Below are 14322 nucleotides of genomic sequence, written 5' to 3'. Positions count from 1 at the left end.
TTTACTGAGCACCTAGTGCTCAGGATGCAGGGAACAAAATAAAGACCTTTGCCCTCATTGTTGCTGACCCTCAATTGAGGAGAGACAGACAACTAAGTAAGTAAACAATAGAATGTTTGTTTGTGATAAGTGCTTTCAAGGATATAGCAGGGAAGGGAGATAGTGTGAGGTAGTTTTAAATAGGTGGTCAGGCAAGAGTGCACTTGCTGGGGAGTAACAGCAGAGGTAACCAGACCAGATCTTGTGAGGCCTTGACATCATAGAGAGAATTTGTCTTTCACCCTGAATAGTATGGGAAGCCATAGGCATATTTTGAACTGGATCTGATTTCCATTGGAGCCAAATTTTTTATTTTTTCCAAAATGATTTCAAGGGAGGGACTTCCCTGGTGGTCCAGTGGTTAAGAATCCGTCTCGCAATGCAGGGGATGCCGGTTTGATCCCTGGCTGGGGAACTAAGATCCCACATGCCACAGGACAACTAAGCCCGTGTGCCACAACTACTGAGCCCATGCACCACAACTAGAGAGCCCGTGTACTGCAACTACAGAGCCCATGAGCTCTGGAGGCCATGCACCACAACTAGAGAGAAGCCCACACACTGCAAGGAAGAGCCTGTGCATCGCAACAGAAGATCCCGCATGCCGCAACTAAGACCTGATACAGCCAAAATATAAAATAAATAAAAAATTTTAAAAATGATTTTAAGAGAGCTATTGGAAAAGACTACAGAGTATTTCTTAAATCAGTGGTCCCTAAAATTTTTGTCACCAGGGACCGGTTTCATGGAAGACAATTTTTCCATGGATGGGGGTGGGGGTGGGGTGGATGGCCTGGGGATGACTCAAGCACATTACATTTATTGTGCACTTTATTTCTATTATTATTACACTGTAATATATAATGAAACAATGATACAACTCACCATGATGCAGAATCAGTGGGAGCCCTGAGCTTGTTTTCCTGCAACTAGATGGTCCCATCTGGGGGTGACGGGAAACAGTGACACCCGAAGTGTGTTGCTTATGTCCAGTCTACTCCATAAGATGCAGCTTCATCGTCACTTGCCACTCACTGATAGGGCTTTGATATGAGTCTGCAAGCAACTGATCTATTATGGTCTCTGTGCAGTCCAACCTCTCTGCTAATGATAGTCTGTATTTGCAGCCGCTCCCCAGCGCTAGCATCACCGCCTCAGCTCCACCTCAGATCATCAGGCATTAGATTCTCATAAGGAGCGCGCAACCTAGATCCCTCGCATGCGCAGTTCACAGTAGTGTTCGAGCTCCTATGAGAATATAATGCCACCGTTGATCTGACAGGAGGTGGAGCTCAGGCGGTAATGTGAGTGATGGGGAGCGGCTGTAAACACAGATGAAGCTTCGCTCACTGCTCACCTCCTGCTCTGCGGCCTGGTTCCTAACAGGCCACGGACTGGTATCGGTCCGTGGCCCAGGGGTTGGGGACCTGTGTTTTCGATAGTGTCTGCTTTGCAAAGGGCAAAATAGTAGGAAATAAGTTTTTTCCAGGAACCTCTATCTCAGTTTATCAGTTCTAACTTCATAGGAGATGTTTTTGGTCTTCAAATGACCAAATGATGTTGGGGGCAAAGGGGTGGAGGCCCTGATAAGTAGTGGGCAGGGCCAAGAATGCTAAACAGCCTTCAATGCCCTGCCCATCCTCAACTGCCAGCCTTATCGTGGTGGCTCTGGTTCATGCCCACCAAGGTCTGCATCCTAGCCAATGGGAAGGAGAATAGGGAGAAAACTTCCAAGTGTGGTTCTTGAACCACACTTGGAATCCACAAGGATTCCAAGGGGGAATCCTTGAGACCCTTTCATGGGATCTCTGACATTACTATTTTTATAATACCTACATTATTTGCCCTTTCTGTTCTCATTCTCTTATGAGCATAAAGTAAAGTTTTCCAAAGGTTAGGTGACAGGTGATATTGCAACAGATTAAATGCAGAAGAAACCCTTGGTGGGGGTAGGGGTGAGGGTGCACCTGGGCTATAAGCAGACACTCTTCAGACACCAGCAGTGATGGCTTAGGTGCACTTTATTGGTTTTCTTTCAGAATCCTTCTAGAAAAGAGTAAAGTTAAAAACCAAGTCCCTGGCAAGAGGGTGAGAACCCTTCCTCTTTCCTGAGAGCCATCCCCCCTCCCCATGTTCCCCAGCTGTGTCACTGCTGCAGTTCATGGGGGTGGGGCACTTGCTACTTTCATCCCCCACCAAGCTCCAAAGGGAAAAGACCTACCACCTGGCAACCCCTGCCCCTCAGCCCCATCCCCCCACACATTGATCCTGGTTACAGGAGGTAGTGGTAAGAACTGTTGGGGTCCAGGAGGAGTTCTGAACCCCAAAAGGCCATGGTCAGGGCATAGTCCATGAAGAACACTTCCTCCTCTGGCTCGGTGCCCCCTAGGAACGCTGTTTTGCCCACCACCTGAGAGTAGAAAAAGAAATCAGTGAAAACCCCTCAGCTTCGACCCCAGTTGTATGTGGTACAGGGGAATCAAGGCTGACACATAAGATTAGGCAGGTTGTACATGGCACAAAGGTACCACATCTAAGCAGCCACCATTAATGTCATAGACATCATACATAGGTTTTACATTTATCACAGACACTTATTGTAAACCATGGACAGCAGCCTCCCCGACCCCTTATCCCTGCTGTTACCAGCTCACTCACAGAGGCCAGCTGCATACTCCCGGGCCAGGGAAGATCAGAAGTCGGGGCCTTATCTGGGAGCTGGTGCAGGTAAATGCAGTCCGACTTGAAGGGGCAGCGGCCATTCCCCCGCATGAAGAACCGGCATCGAATCTGGCTATGAGAGGGCAGAAGGAAAAAAGACCATCACCTTCAAGCCCAGTTGCCCCAGGAACAAGGGGCACTCAAGGCCGACATGTAATGTTGGGTAGGTTATACACAGCACAAAGGCACCGCATCTATCCTGGCACCTCTAGGGTCACATAGACAAGTGTAGATGTTATATTTATTACAATTATTTCCCAGCAGATGGCAGTAAAGTGTCTTAAGTGGTACCTTTCTCTTAATTCCCACAAAGTCTATTTGGGACAGCAGTGACCCTGGGAATCTCCTTTCCTTCTTTGAACTAAGTTTCAGTAATACCACCAAAGGAGGAGGGAGAGCAGATAACCCTACAATGTGTAACCAGGTTAGAACAATGCCCTCTTCTGAGGGGTGGTCTTATGATTTGGTAACTGCTAGCTAATGAAATTGATTAAGAAGTTTCCCACTTCTGAGATTTCAAATTTCATTCTGTGAAAGGTCAGATACAGGAAGGGTTTGCGGGCACCCTGTGATCTGCTTAAGTAGGAACAGCTTTTTCTTGCACAGAAAGATGGACGAGAGGGAGAAAAAGATAAAGCGCGTATTTATAGCCTTTTTCCTTTTTCCTGCATCATCACCTCTCTGCTTGACTCCAACGCAGTTGAGTCTTTCCCACTTCCTGCAGTCCCAGCGTGAATGGAGGATCCCGCTGACCACCAAGCTGGAAGCCTGGGAATCCCTCTAAAATGACTGTCCCTCTTCCTCTTCCTACCATTTGACCAAACCTAGCATCAGGAACCCCTCCATCCAGAGAGCATCCAAAACCACCCCACTCAACCTGACCAGATTCTCCATCAGCCTCCCTCACCCAGCTCTCACGTGACAGTGCAACTCCTGTGGCCGTCCATCTGGAAACATTAATCATCTTACAGTTTCCTTCCAACCTCATGGTCAATTGGCTACCCAGGTATGGCCCTTCTTCCTCTCAAGTCAGTATCCTCCCCATGGTTCCTTCTAGTCCATGCTAGGAGTCAGAATGCCTGGGTTCAAGCCCACTTCCTTACTTAAGCCCCATAGACCTTGCCTCACTTTCTCCTTCTACAGCGTGATAACAGTAAGAGCCTCTACTTCCATGGTGGCTTGTGGGATCTTAGTTCCCCAACCAGGGATAGAACCTGGGGCCCCGTCAGTGAGCATGCCGAGTCCTAACCACTGGACTGATGAGAAATTCCTCTACTTGCCTGCTTTAAAAAAAAAAATCAGAAATAAAAGCCAAGCAGGGCTTCCCATCATGCTAAGAGAACCAGAGTTTCCCTGCGTGGATCCTGAGCCAGGCTAGAAGAGAAACTAGGCCTTGACTGTCTCAGTCACTCACTATCATTCACTGGGCTTTCTGAAATAGTGGAAATAGTTCACACCTTCACCTGCCGTCTTGGTCACTCTGCACTTTCAGGATTTGGGGGATGCCATGCTGGGAACCACAGCTGAGAGGGTATGGATCAGGGACTGCTTCCCTTCTTTCCTAACCTGAGTCATGTTCCCCCTGCCAGGCTCACCTGGTCCGAGCCTTGAAGTTCCTGATGAGTTGTTCCTTCTTAGGTCCCTTGCTCACCCAGAATTTGCAGGGGATGATGTAGCTGGAAGGGACACGGCACTGGGGACAGGCCCTGCGAGGTGGGATGGGGTGGGAGGTGGGAGAGGAGTAGTCACAAGCCCATCTGCCTGTCTCTGAGCCCATCCCTCTGTGGGACCTTTCCCTCCCTCCCTGCTGGCCCCTCCATGACACTGACTTGATGACACCCAGCGGGAAGTCCCCTCGGCTCTTCCGCCAGGTACGCAGGCAGCCCAGGCAGTGGGGGTGGCTGCAGTTGGGCAGGATGCCAAAAATCCGCTTGGCCTCTGGCTTGTCCCACACCTTGTCCATGCAGATGCCACACACGATGTCCCGACTGTCCTGCACCCTCTGCAGCCATGGGCAGGGTCAGAGCACATCCTCCCTTCAGCCCCCACCCTGCCAACACACACACACACACACACACACACACACACTCTGCCACCCCAAATACAGCCCCAGGGAACACAGAGCCCTCCTCCAGCAGGTATGGGCATCCCAGAGGTCCAACATGGCATCCTCTTCCCCTCCCCTTCCACTACCTGTTGCACCTCAAGGTCCAGGCTCTGAAGTGGGGCCAGGAGCTCCTGGACAGGGTCTGACATAGGCCGAGACTTCGGGAAGTAGCTGTGGTTACCATCAGCAGCTGTTGGGGAAAACTGGATCCATTCATTCATTTACTCATTCATGTGGTATCGCCTAAGCATCTGCTGCATGCAAGGTCTTAAGGGTGTGTAAAGTTCTGTCCACCAGTAGTTCAGAGTCTAGTCAGGATTGTGTCTCTAACACAACTGTTTAGACCTGTGCTATTCAATACGATAGCCACCTGCCACATGTGGCTATCAAGCACCTGGAATGGAGCTAGTCTGAATTCAGATGTGTCATAAGTGTGAAATACACATGGGATTTTGAAGCTGAATACCAAAAAGTCTCTAAAATATTTCATTATTAACTTTTTATATTAATTACATATTGAAACAATATTGGATATGTAATTTTTGATATATTGGGTTAAATATTAAAATTAATTTCACCTGTTTCTTTTTCCTTTTTTTAAAATGAGGCTGCTAGAAAATTTTTAATTACATGCGTGAATTGTAAAATGGTGCAACCACTTTGGAAAACAGTTTGGTGGTTCCCTCAAAATATTAAACATAGGGTTAACATATGATCCAGTAATTCCACTCCTAGGTATATACCCAAAGAAATGAAAATATACATCCGCACAAAAATTTGTACATAAGTGCTCATAGCAACATTATTCATAATAGCCAAAAAGCAAAAGCAACCCAAGTATCCATCAACTGGTGAATGAATAAAACAAAATGTGGTATATATCCATACACTGGGATATTATTTGGCCATAAAAGGAAATGAAGTACTTCTATATGCTACAACATGAATAAACCTAGAAAATGTTATACTAAATAAAAGAAGCCAGACACAAAAAGGCCATATATTGTATGATTCCATTTATATGAAATGTCCAGAATAGGCAAATCCATAGAGACAGAAAATAGATTAGTGGTTACCAATGGCTGGGAAGGGTTGTGGATGGAGAGTGATTGCTAATGGGCTTCTTTTTGGGGTAATGAAAATCTTCTAGAATTAAATAGTGCTACTAATAAGAACCTACTGTATAGCACAGGGAACTCTACTCAGTACTCTGTAACTATCTATATGGGAAAAGAATCTAAAAGAGCGTGGATATATGTATATGTATAACTGATTCACTTTGCTGTACAACAGAAACTAACACAACATTGCAAACCAACTATACTCCAATAAAAATTAATTTTAAAAAACAGTGCTAATGTTTGTACAACTCTGAATATACTGTATTACATTGAATCGTACACTTTAAATTGGTGAATATTTTGGTTTGTGAATTATATCTCAATAAAGCTTATACAAAAAATTCCGTATGTTATATGGAATCTAAAAAAAAATGGTTCTTAAGAACCTAGGGGCAGGACAGGAATGAAGATGCAGACATAGATAATGGACTTGAGGACACAGGGAGGGGGAAGGGTAAGCTGGGACAAAGTGAGAGAGTGGCATGGACATATATACACTACCAAATGTAAAACAGATAGCTAGTGGGAAGCAGCCACATAGCACAGGGAGATCAGCTCGGTGCTTTGTGTCCGACTACAGGGGTGGGATAGGGAGGGTGGGAGGGAGATGCAAGAGGGAGGAGGTATGGGGATATATGTTTATATATAGCTGATTCACTTTGTTATACAGCAGAAACTGACACACCATTGTACAGCAATTATACTCCAATAAAGATGTTAAGAAAAAAATTCCATATGTAACATATTTCTGTTGGACAGCACTGAATTAGAGCAAAAATTTAAAAAATAACTACTAACATTTAGTGTTTACTCTGTGCCAGGTACTGTGCTATGCACATCACATATATGAACTCATCAAGACCCTGTGAGTAGATGCTATTATCAGTGCCCTTTAGCAGATGAGGCAGTTGAGACTCAGAGAGGTTAAGTGACTTGTTCAAGGTCACACAGTTCCTAAGTGGTGGAGCCAGCATTTGAAACTAGGTAGTTTGACTCCACAGGCACCATGGTATTCTGCTTCTAGAACACAGAGAGCAACAGAGCCAGAGGAAATTTCCCCTCTGGCTGGGAATCTTGAGGAGGGAGTGGGTGGAAGGAAATATAAACCTTGCTCAGAGACAGAGCAGGAACCCTGGTCTCAGATCTCACTTGTGCCCACCTGCAGTACCCCTGATGACTCACATGCTAGGGACAGGGACTTCCAGGAGCTGCCACCAATGTCCTCAGCCTTGCTGAACAACTCCTCCAGGCCAGGCTCCATGCCCTGGTAGGTCCCGGCCCAACCCCATCCGACAGTCACAGAGGGCAGGTAGGAGGGCTCGGAGCCCCTGCGGGTCAGTCCCTGCGGGGGGCCTGACAGGGTGATGTGTGGCTCCGAATGGCGGCGGCCCCACTCAAGGTGGTGGAGAGGCTGCAGGTGCCGGTAGCTGTCGTGAGGAAGAGAAGGGTAAGGAGAAAGGGATAGCTCCTCCAGGGCTCAGAGCTAGCTCAGCCTAGTACTTGGAGCTGAGGGCAGAGGGGCTCTGGGAAGATGCATGGTCCATGAAGAATGATTCCTCCCTCCCACGTCTCCCAGCCCGCTTCCCACTCGAGGAGAAGAGGCGCTTACCTGCATCCATCTCCGTGGAAGCAGAAGCCTCGCTGGAAATATCTGCAGACCTGGGATGCCTTCCGGTCCTGAGCGAAGCAGCGGCTGGACCCGCAGTGACAGGCCCCTCGGTCAAAGTTCCTAAGAGATCATCTGAGTCATGCCCAGCCCCATTTTAGTTCCTGCCTTTGTGATCCTTCTAGAAAGAGGCTGTGTGACATGAGGACTCAGGCTCCAGGCTTGGTCCTGTGTTCAAATCCTGACTCCGCTTGATAACCCTGGGTGGTAATTCAATTTCCCTAAAGCTTGGTTTCCTCCCCCTTAAGCATGAGGGTAACAATGCCTCCTGTTACCTCAGGGTTGTCGTGAAGGTTTTTTTTAGATTTTGCACAATGCACACAGCAGGTGCTCAGTAAATCATAGTGATTCCTATTACTTTCTCCAAGCACAGAGTCTCGTGGGCTCTGGATTCAGAATTCTGGGTTCAGATTCTGGAACCAGGGCCTGCTCTATGGGCACAGACCTGTGTAGTCATGCAGGGGCCCCACGCTTGCTTCAATGTTTTGCCATTGCTGTCTTGAAATTATTAAATTTTTGAACAAGAGACCCTGATTTTCTTTTTGTGCTGGGTCCCACAAATTATATAGCCAGTTCTGCCTGGTACCACTGCTTCTTGGTGGTATGAGCTTGGACAAACTTTCCATGCCTCAGTTTCTTCATTTGTAAGTTATCAGTACTTAATTTATGGGATGATGTAAAACGTAAATGAGATATTGTATGTAAAGTATAGTTATCCCTTGGTATCCGTGCGAGGTTGGTTCCAGAACCTCCATGGACACCAAAATCCATGGATGCTCAAGTCCCTTATATAAAATGGCATAGGGACTTCCCTGGTGGTTCAGTGGTTAAGACACCATGCTTCCACTGTAGGGGGCACAGGTTCAATCTCTGGTCGGAGAACTAAGATCCCGAATGCCACGTGGCCCAGCCAAGAAATTGAAAAAATAAAAATAAATAAAAATTAAAAAAAATAAAATGGCATAGTATTTGCATATAACCTATGCATATGTTCCTGTATACTTTAAATTATCTCTAGATCACTTATAACACTTAATACAATGTAAATACTATGTAAATATTTGCTGGTACACAGCAAATTCAAGTTTTGTTTTTTGGAACTTTCTGGGATTTTTTTCCCAAATATTTTCGATCTGCAGTTGGTTTAATCCACGGATACGGAACCCACAGATACACATGGCCAACTATACCTGGCACATAGCAAGCCCGCAATAAATATTAGCTGTTCTTATCACTCTGCTGTCATCATTATCATCATCATCGTCACCACTACTACAGGGACATCTGAGGGTCAGCCTGTGAGGTGGGAAGGGGGGGCGGAGGCCAAGTTGAGCCAACATTTATTGAGAATCTACTATGTGTCCAGGCCTGAGCCAGGGCTCTGGGGACCTCTGCTCTTGTCGTGTGCTTCCTTGCCAGGTGTGAAAATAAGCCCACATGTGAAGCGGCCAGGGCAGCAGGGACCGGGGACAGAGGCCAGACTCTTGTCCCAAGAGAACACAGACTGCCAGCTGATGCTGGGGGTCTGCCATAGAGTGGCCCCCACCATTCTCCAGAGAATGTCCAAGAGAGGCCCTGGCAGAGAAGCAGGTGGAGGAAGGGCAGGATGGGTGACAGGCACCCAGTCTTGCTGGTGAAGGTACCAGATCGTCGGGCACATGGTCCTATTACAATGACTATTATTATATTATTACATAATATAATACTTATAATAACTGTAGTTGTTATCATGTTGTTATTTTTATGGAAGCTGTTGTGAGGGCCAGGAAGGTAATATAAGATCATTAAACGGTAACTTTTGATTTTAATTCAGACCACTATGTCATTTTTGGTTTAATTCAGAAGAAATTCAAAGAATTGATTGCCCCTGATATAACAAATAACCTTTCATCTCCATTTGCTTATTTATGTGAACAAGATTTCTCAGTGCTTCCATTCATAAATATTAAAAATAGAAATTGATGTTGGTAACACAACATTGTAAATCAATTATACCCCAATAAAAAATTTTAAAAATAAAATTGAATGACAACCGCCCCCCCCAAAAAAGAAAGAAAATGATGTTGAATCCTGTCTTATTCTAGCAATAAGTAATGTTTATCCATGGATACATGAGCTTTTTTTGGTGGGGGGGAAGCAACAATCTCATCTAAATTTTTTTTTTTTTTTTTTTTTTTTTTTTTGCAGTACGTGGGCCTCTCACTGTTGTGGCCTCTCCCGTTGCGGAGCACAGGCTCCGGATGCTCAGGCTCACCGGCCATGGCTCACGGGCCTAGCTGCTCCACGGCATGTGGGATCTTCCCAGACCGGGGCATGAACCCGTGTCCCCTGCATTGGCAGGCGGACTCTCAACCACTGCGCCACCGGGGAAGCCCTCATCTAAATTTTGTAATGAAAATTTTGTTATTTAGTAATTAACTGTTAAAGTGTGTAGGGAGTTCCCTGGCAATCTAGTGTTTGGGACTCAGCACTTTCACTGCCAAGGCCTGGGTTCGATCCCTGGTGAGGGAAGTAAGATCCTGCAAGCCTATGGCATGGCCAAAAAAAAAAAAAAAAAAAAAGTGTGTAATTTACTTCATTTGATCAGTTGAGTACTACTAATAACTAAATCTAGGAAAAAGTCATATTTCTGTTTTACAAATATTTTTGTTGCAGGAACAGATAATATCGTGAAGACTTCTGAGAAGAAAAATATTTGTATTGGTAAAATTCTGTGGGAGAAGTAGAATAGGCATTCAAGGAGAAAAGGAGTTATGTAAAACTGTAAAGAGCCTGCTTTCATATACTTTTAAATGGATGACAGTATATGTTAAATCTCTCTGGTATTTAGATGCCACTGGATGCATGAAAAAAATAATGTACTTAATCAAATCCACCCTGCTCACCTGCCATTGCTGCTCAGCTGCCCACACAGCAAGTTCATTGGCAGGTCCCAAAGCAAGCAGCCCGAAATACCTTCGACTGAAATTCTGCACAGAGCTACAGCCAGCCCCAGCCCAGTACCCCATGGTGACTTTCAATCATTCTCACTGCCTGGCTTGGAAAAATTGAGAGACTCCTGCAGGAAGATTGAGGGCAAGTTCTTGTGGGCTGAGAGCTTTGAACACATCCCTCAAAATCTTGCCTGAAGTGCCAGTCTTGGAGAAGAAAGATTCAGAAACGGTAAAAAGCATTTGATTTCGTGATGTAACTACTCTAAAAACATCTTTTAAAACTCTCTTTTGGAATTAAAAAAGAATAATTGTATTATTTTAAAGTGGGACTATTTAGAATACATTAGAAATTTAACCTTTGCAACAATTTACGTTATGATGAATACCATTAGATAACTTGGAGTGTGGAGGGGACACATGTTTTTTCAAATTTCTTTTAGGTTTATAGAAGATGCCTGGCCTGGTATGTTTCTGCTCCCAATTATAACATGAGGAGTAGACAGGAAGAGGCTGCAGTGGGGGAGGGACCAGATCAGTGGTGACAGCCAAAGTTAGGGAGGATAGAAGGTGGATGGAGGTTGGGGTGAGGGGTGAGGTGGAAATGACAGTCACTGGAGAAAGGGTGGGTGACCTGAGAGGAGGAGCCTCTCACCCCCTAGGGGAGGAGCCAGTGGCCCTCAAAGGAAGGGCTTGAAAGCCTGCTGTCCCCAGTCCCCAAAGCTTTGCTTTCCCTAAAGACCACCAATGAAGCTGACCTCCAGGACTGCCTAAGAGGCCACCATACTAGCTCCTTCACAAGCTGAGAGATCCAGCAACAGAGCTCTCCCAGCATGTCCAGAGGTGCTCTTAGACCATCAGACGAGCCACAGCAACAGGAGCTAGGGGCTTTGTGATCAAATTGATTTGAGAAACTCCTCCTTCTATATTTTTTTAGAGTCATGTTGTATATTGCTTACCGTATATGAACATATTAAATGCTCTGATAAGTCCTGCCCTCCACCCACACAGCCTTAACATACCAATAAAACACATTTTGTTTGGGGTACTGGCAAATTAGTTCATTTAATCCTCAAAACAAGCCTTAAAAGTCAGGAGTCATCTTTTGTTTTCAAAATCTGAGGCTCAGAGAGGTCAAGTAACTGGCCTGGGACTCGGAACAAGAGTTAGGACTATAACCCAGGTGTCCTCACTCAGCACAATACTTCTCTAGTTAACCAAGATTGACTTGTCAGGGGTAAGGGTTGCTGGATTTGGGGAATTTCTTAAGCCAAATTCTGAGGCCAAGGGTTGGGGACAGAACAGCCAGAAGTCACCAGTAATCCAGGCCTGGGGAGGCAGCAAAAGCAGCTGGGTGGCTGGGAGGCCAGAGAAGTGGACCCCTGAGCAGTGATCAGGGCTGGCCTGTTGGGTGAACACAGGGTGTGCAGAGGAGAAGAGCAGGGATGAGGACAGTGGGGCTGGGTACAGTGAGGGGGAGGTGGAACCTGCCAAACGAGCCCCCTGACCAAGATTCTTAAAACTTGAGGGCCAAACTTAGTCTAGCATGCCACCTTCCTTCTTGAGCTTTGGGCAGGACCAGGAACAACCGAAAATCTCCTTTAGTAAATGTCCATCTTCTTTTTTTTGCCTTCCTCTTGCTGCCAGATTGCCTTTCTTCCCAGCTTGGGAAAACCATTTCACACTGAGACCCTAAGGTCTACAATGATCCTTCCTTTACCCAATATTCAGTTCTCTCTGGGGAACTCATCTCTTCCATCTGTTGGCAAAATGAATCTGCACTAAGGTATGAATGCCTGATGGAAGGCCTAGGGAGCTAGCATACCCAAAAGAATGACTCTCTAATGGTGTAATGTTCAACCTGAAGTGTTTCCATTCACACACTTATGAACACCTGGCACCAGGCTACATACTGGGGCTACAAAGATGACCAGGGGACCAGATCCCACTGCAGGGAGCTGTATGGTATTTCTGGGCAGAGAAACATTTGTTGAGTGGAAGAGAAAAAAGGCAAGTGGGGAATCTCCACCCTAAATGGTCAGACCCTGAGCTAGCCGTGACTTATCCCCTCTCTGGCCTCAGTCTCCTCCTCTGAACTGTGAGGGGTGAGAGTCTCCAGACCCTTCCAGCATTGGGGTGGGGGCTAGGAAGCCCCTTTTCCCACCTGATGCACCCCAAATTCTTAAAGACTGAGCTTTCAGTGGACAGACAGAACCCCAAAGAATTTTCTCCCACTTCCTCTGTGTTCTCCCAAAACCCAGGCCCCTACCTGTGTGGTCGCTGGGAGCGGGGCCTGCTCTCTCCACCTCGGCTGCTGCCATCCGGCTCCGCAGGGTCCATCCCAGCTGTGACCCCTAATGAGAATCAGGCAGGGCTGCTCCGGTGCTCCTTTATCCCTCTCTCTCCGGGCAGGGCCAAAGGGAGGAGGGGCTGCGCAGGCAGGCCCACCCCTCCCCATGGCCCCCGGCCTGCAGGAGGAGGGATGGACGGTAAAGCAGGATGGCTGGAAGGCTAGGAGGCTGGGGGCTCCAAATGCCCTGTCCAGGCTACAGGATGTGGGTGGGGTGGGGCATGAAGGCCTTAAGGGATCCCTAGATGACTACTGGAGGAAACTGGGGGGATGGTTTAAGGACTTTAAGGGCCTCAGCAAGGGCCACCATAAGAGGTGGCCAGGAGGGGGCTTGTCTGAGGCTCTAATGAGGAAGCTCCAGATTAGATGAGAGCAAATCAGCCAGTCAGAGCCTCTCCTGGGCAGTATAAATGGCTGTTGGATTTGTAGCTTGCACTGTGGAGAACAATTGGACTGGGCCCATTGACGATGGGGAGTGAGGAGAAGGGGAAGAGCCCTTCCAGCTCTGACTATTCCTAACACCCCCTCAATTCCTATCTTAATCCTCCAAAGCCCATGTACTCTCCACTAGACTGCAGAGACCCATGTGGGAGGTAGGCTGGGAAATTTAAAAAGACGAAATAAGAAGAATTCACTTAAAAGTTAAAGGAGAGATTTTTAAATTGAATTTAATCAACTTCCTATATTTATCAGTAAATTGAGACACTAGTTTGGGAAATGAATTGTCTTGGACATCTTTGTTATTTTCTTAACTTTTGCTGGATCAAAATTATTTTCTATTTATTTTTAAAATTTATTTTATTTATTTTATTTTTGGCTGTGTTGGGTCTTCGTTGCTGCACGCGGGCTTTCTCTAGTTGCGGCGAGCAGGGGCTACTCTTTGTTGCAGTGCACGGGCTTCTCATTGAGGTGGCTTCTCTTGTTGCAGAGCTCGGGCTCTAGGTGTGTGGGCTTCAGTAGTTGTGGCACAGGGGCTCAGTACTTGTGGCTTGCGGGCTCTGGAGCACAGGCTCAGTAGTTGTGGCACACGGGCTTAGTTGCTCTGCAGCATGTGGGATCTTCCCAGACCAAGGCTTGAACCCACGTCCCCTGCATTGGCAGGTGGAATCTTAACCACTGCGCCACCAGGGAAGCCCTGGATCAAAATTATTTTTAAAAATTTTTATAGATGCTGCCAATTAGCCCTCTGTGGTGGCTGTGCCAGATTATACTCTCACCAACAGTATGAGAGTGCCTGTGTCTGCACACCCTTGCCAACACAATATAATCAAACTTGTTAGTACTTGTTAATTTGTTATGTAAAACAACAGCATCTCATTGTAGTTTTATTTAATTTTTTTGGCTGTGGCATGTGAGATCTTAGTTCCCCGACCAGGGATCAAACCCAC

At 46.5% G+C, this 14322-nt stretch overlaps 1 protein-coding gene across 1 annotated transcript; it reads right to left on the bottom strand.

Moving 5' to 3' along the window:
• Nucleotides 1-2311: 2311 nt before the first annotated feature.
• On the bottom strand, nt 2312-13050 carry LOC308623744 (uncharacterized protein; the record flags this gene model as incomplete). Its single annotated transcript, XM_081246438.1, has 8 exons — nt 12854-13050; nt 7598-7717; nt 7171-7415; nt 4954-5057; nt 4590-4762; nt 4356-4466; nt 2698-2833; nt 2312-2449 (listed from the first exon to the last, which is right to left on the bottom strand). Exons 1-8 carry the CDS (start codon nt 12922-12924, stop codon nt 2312-2314), a joined length of 1098 nt encoding a protein of 365 aa, XP_081102564.1. The 5' UTR covers nt 12925-13050.
• Nucleotides 13051-14322: the final 1272 nt, after the last annotated feature.

The sequence above is a fragment of the Mesoplodon bidens genome (assembly GCF_964165515.1).
Source record: "Mesoplodon bidens genome assembly, chromosome: 10".
NCBI lineage: Eukaryota > Metazoa > Chordata > Mammalia > Artiodactyla > Ziphiidae > Mesoplodon > Mesoplodon bidens.
Note: the sequence above shows the minus strand (reverse complement) of the source record. Positions and strands in the feature narration are given on the sequence as shown.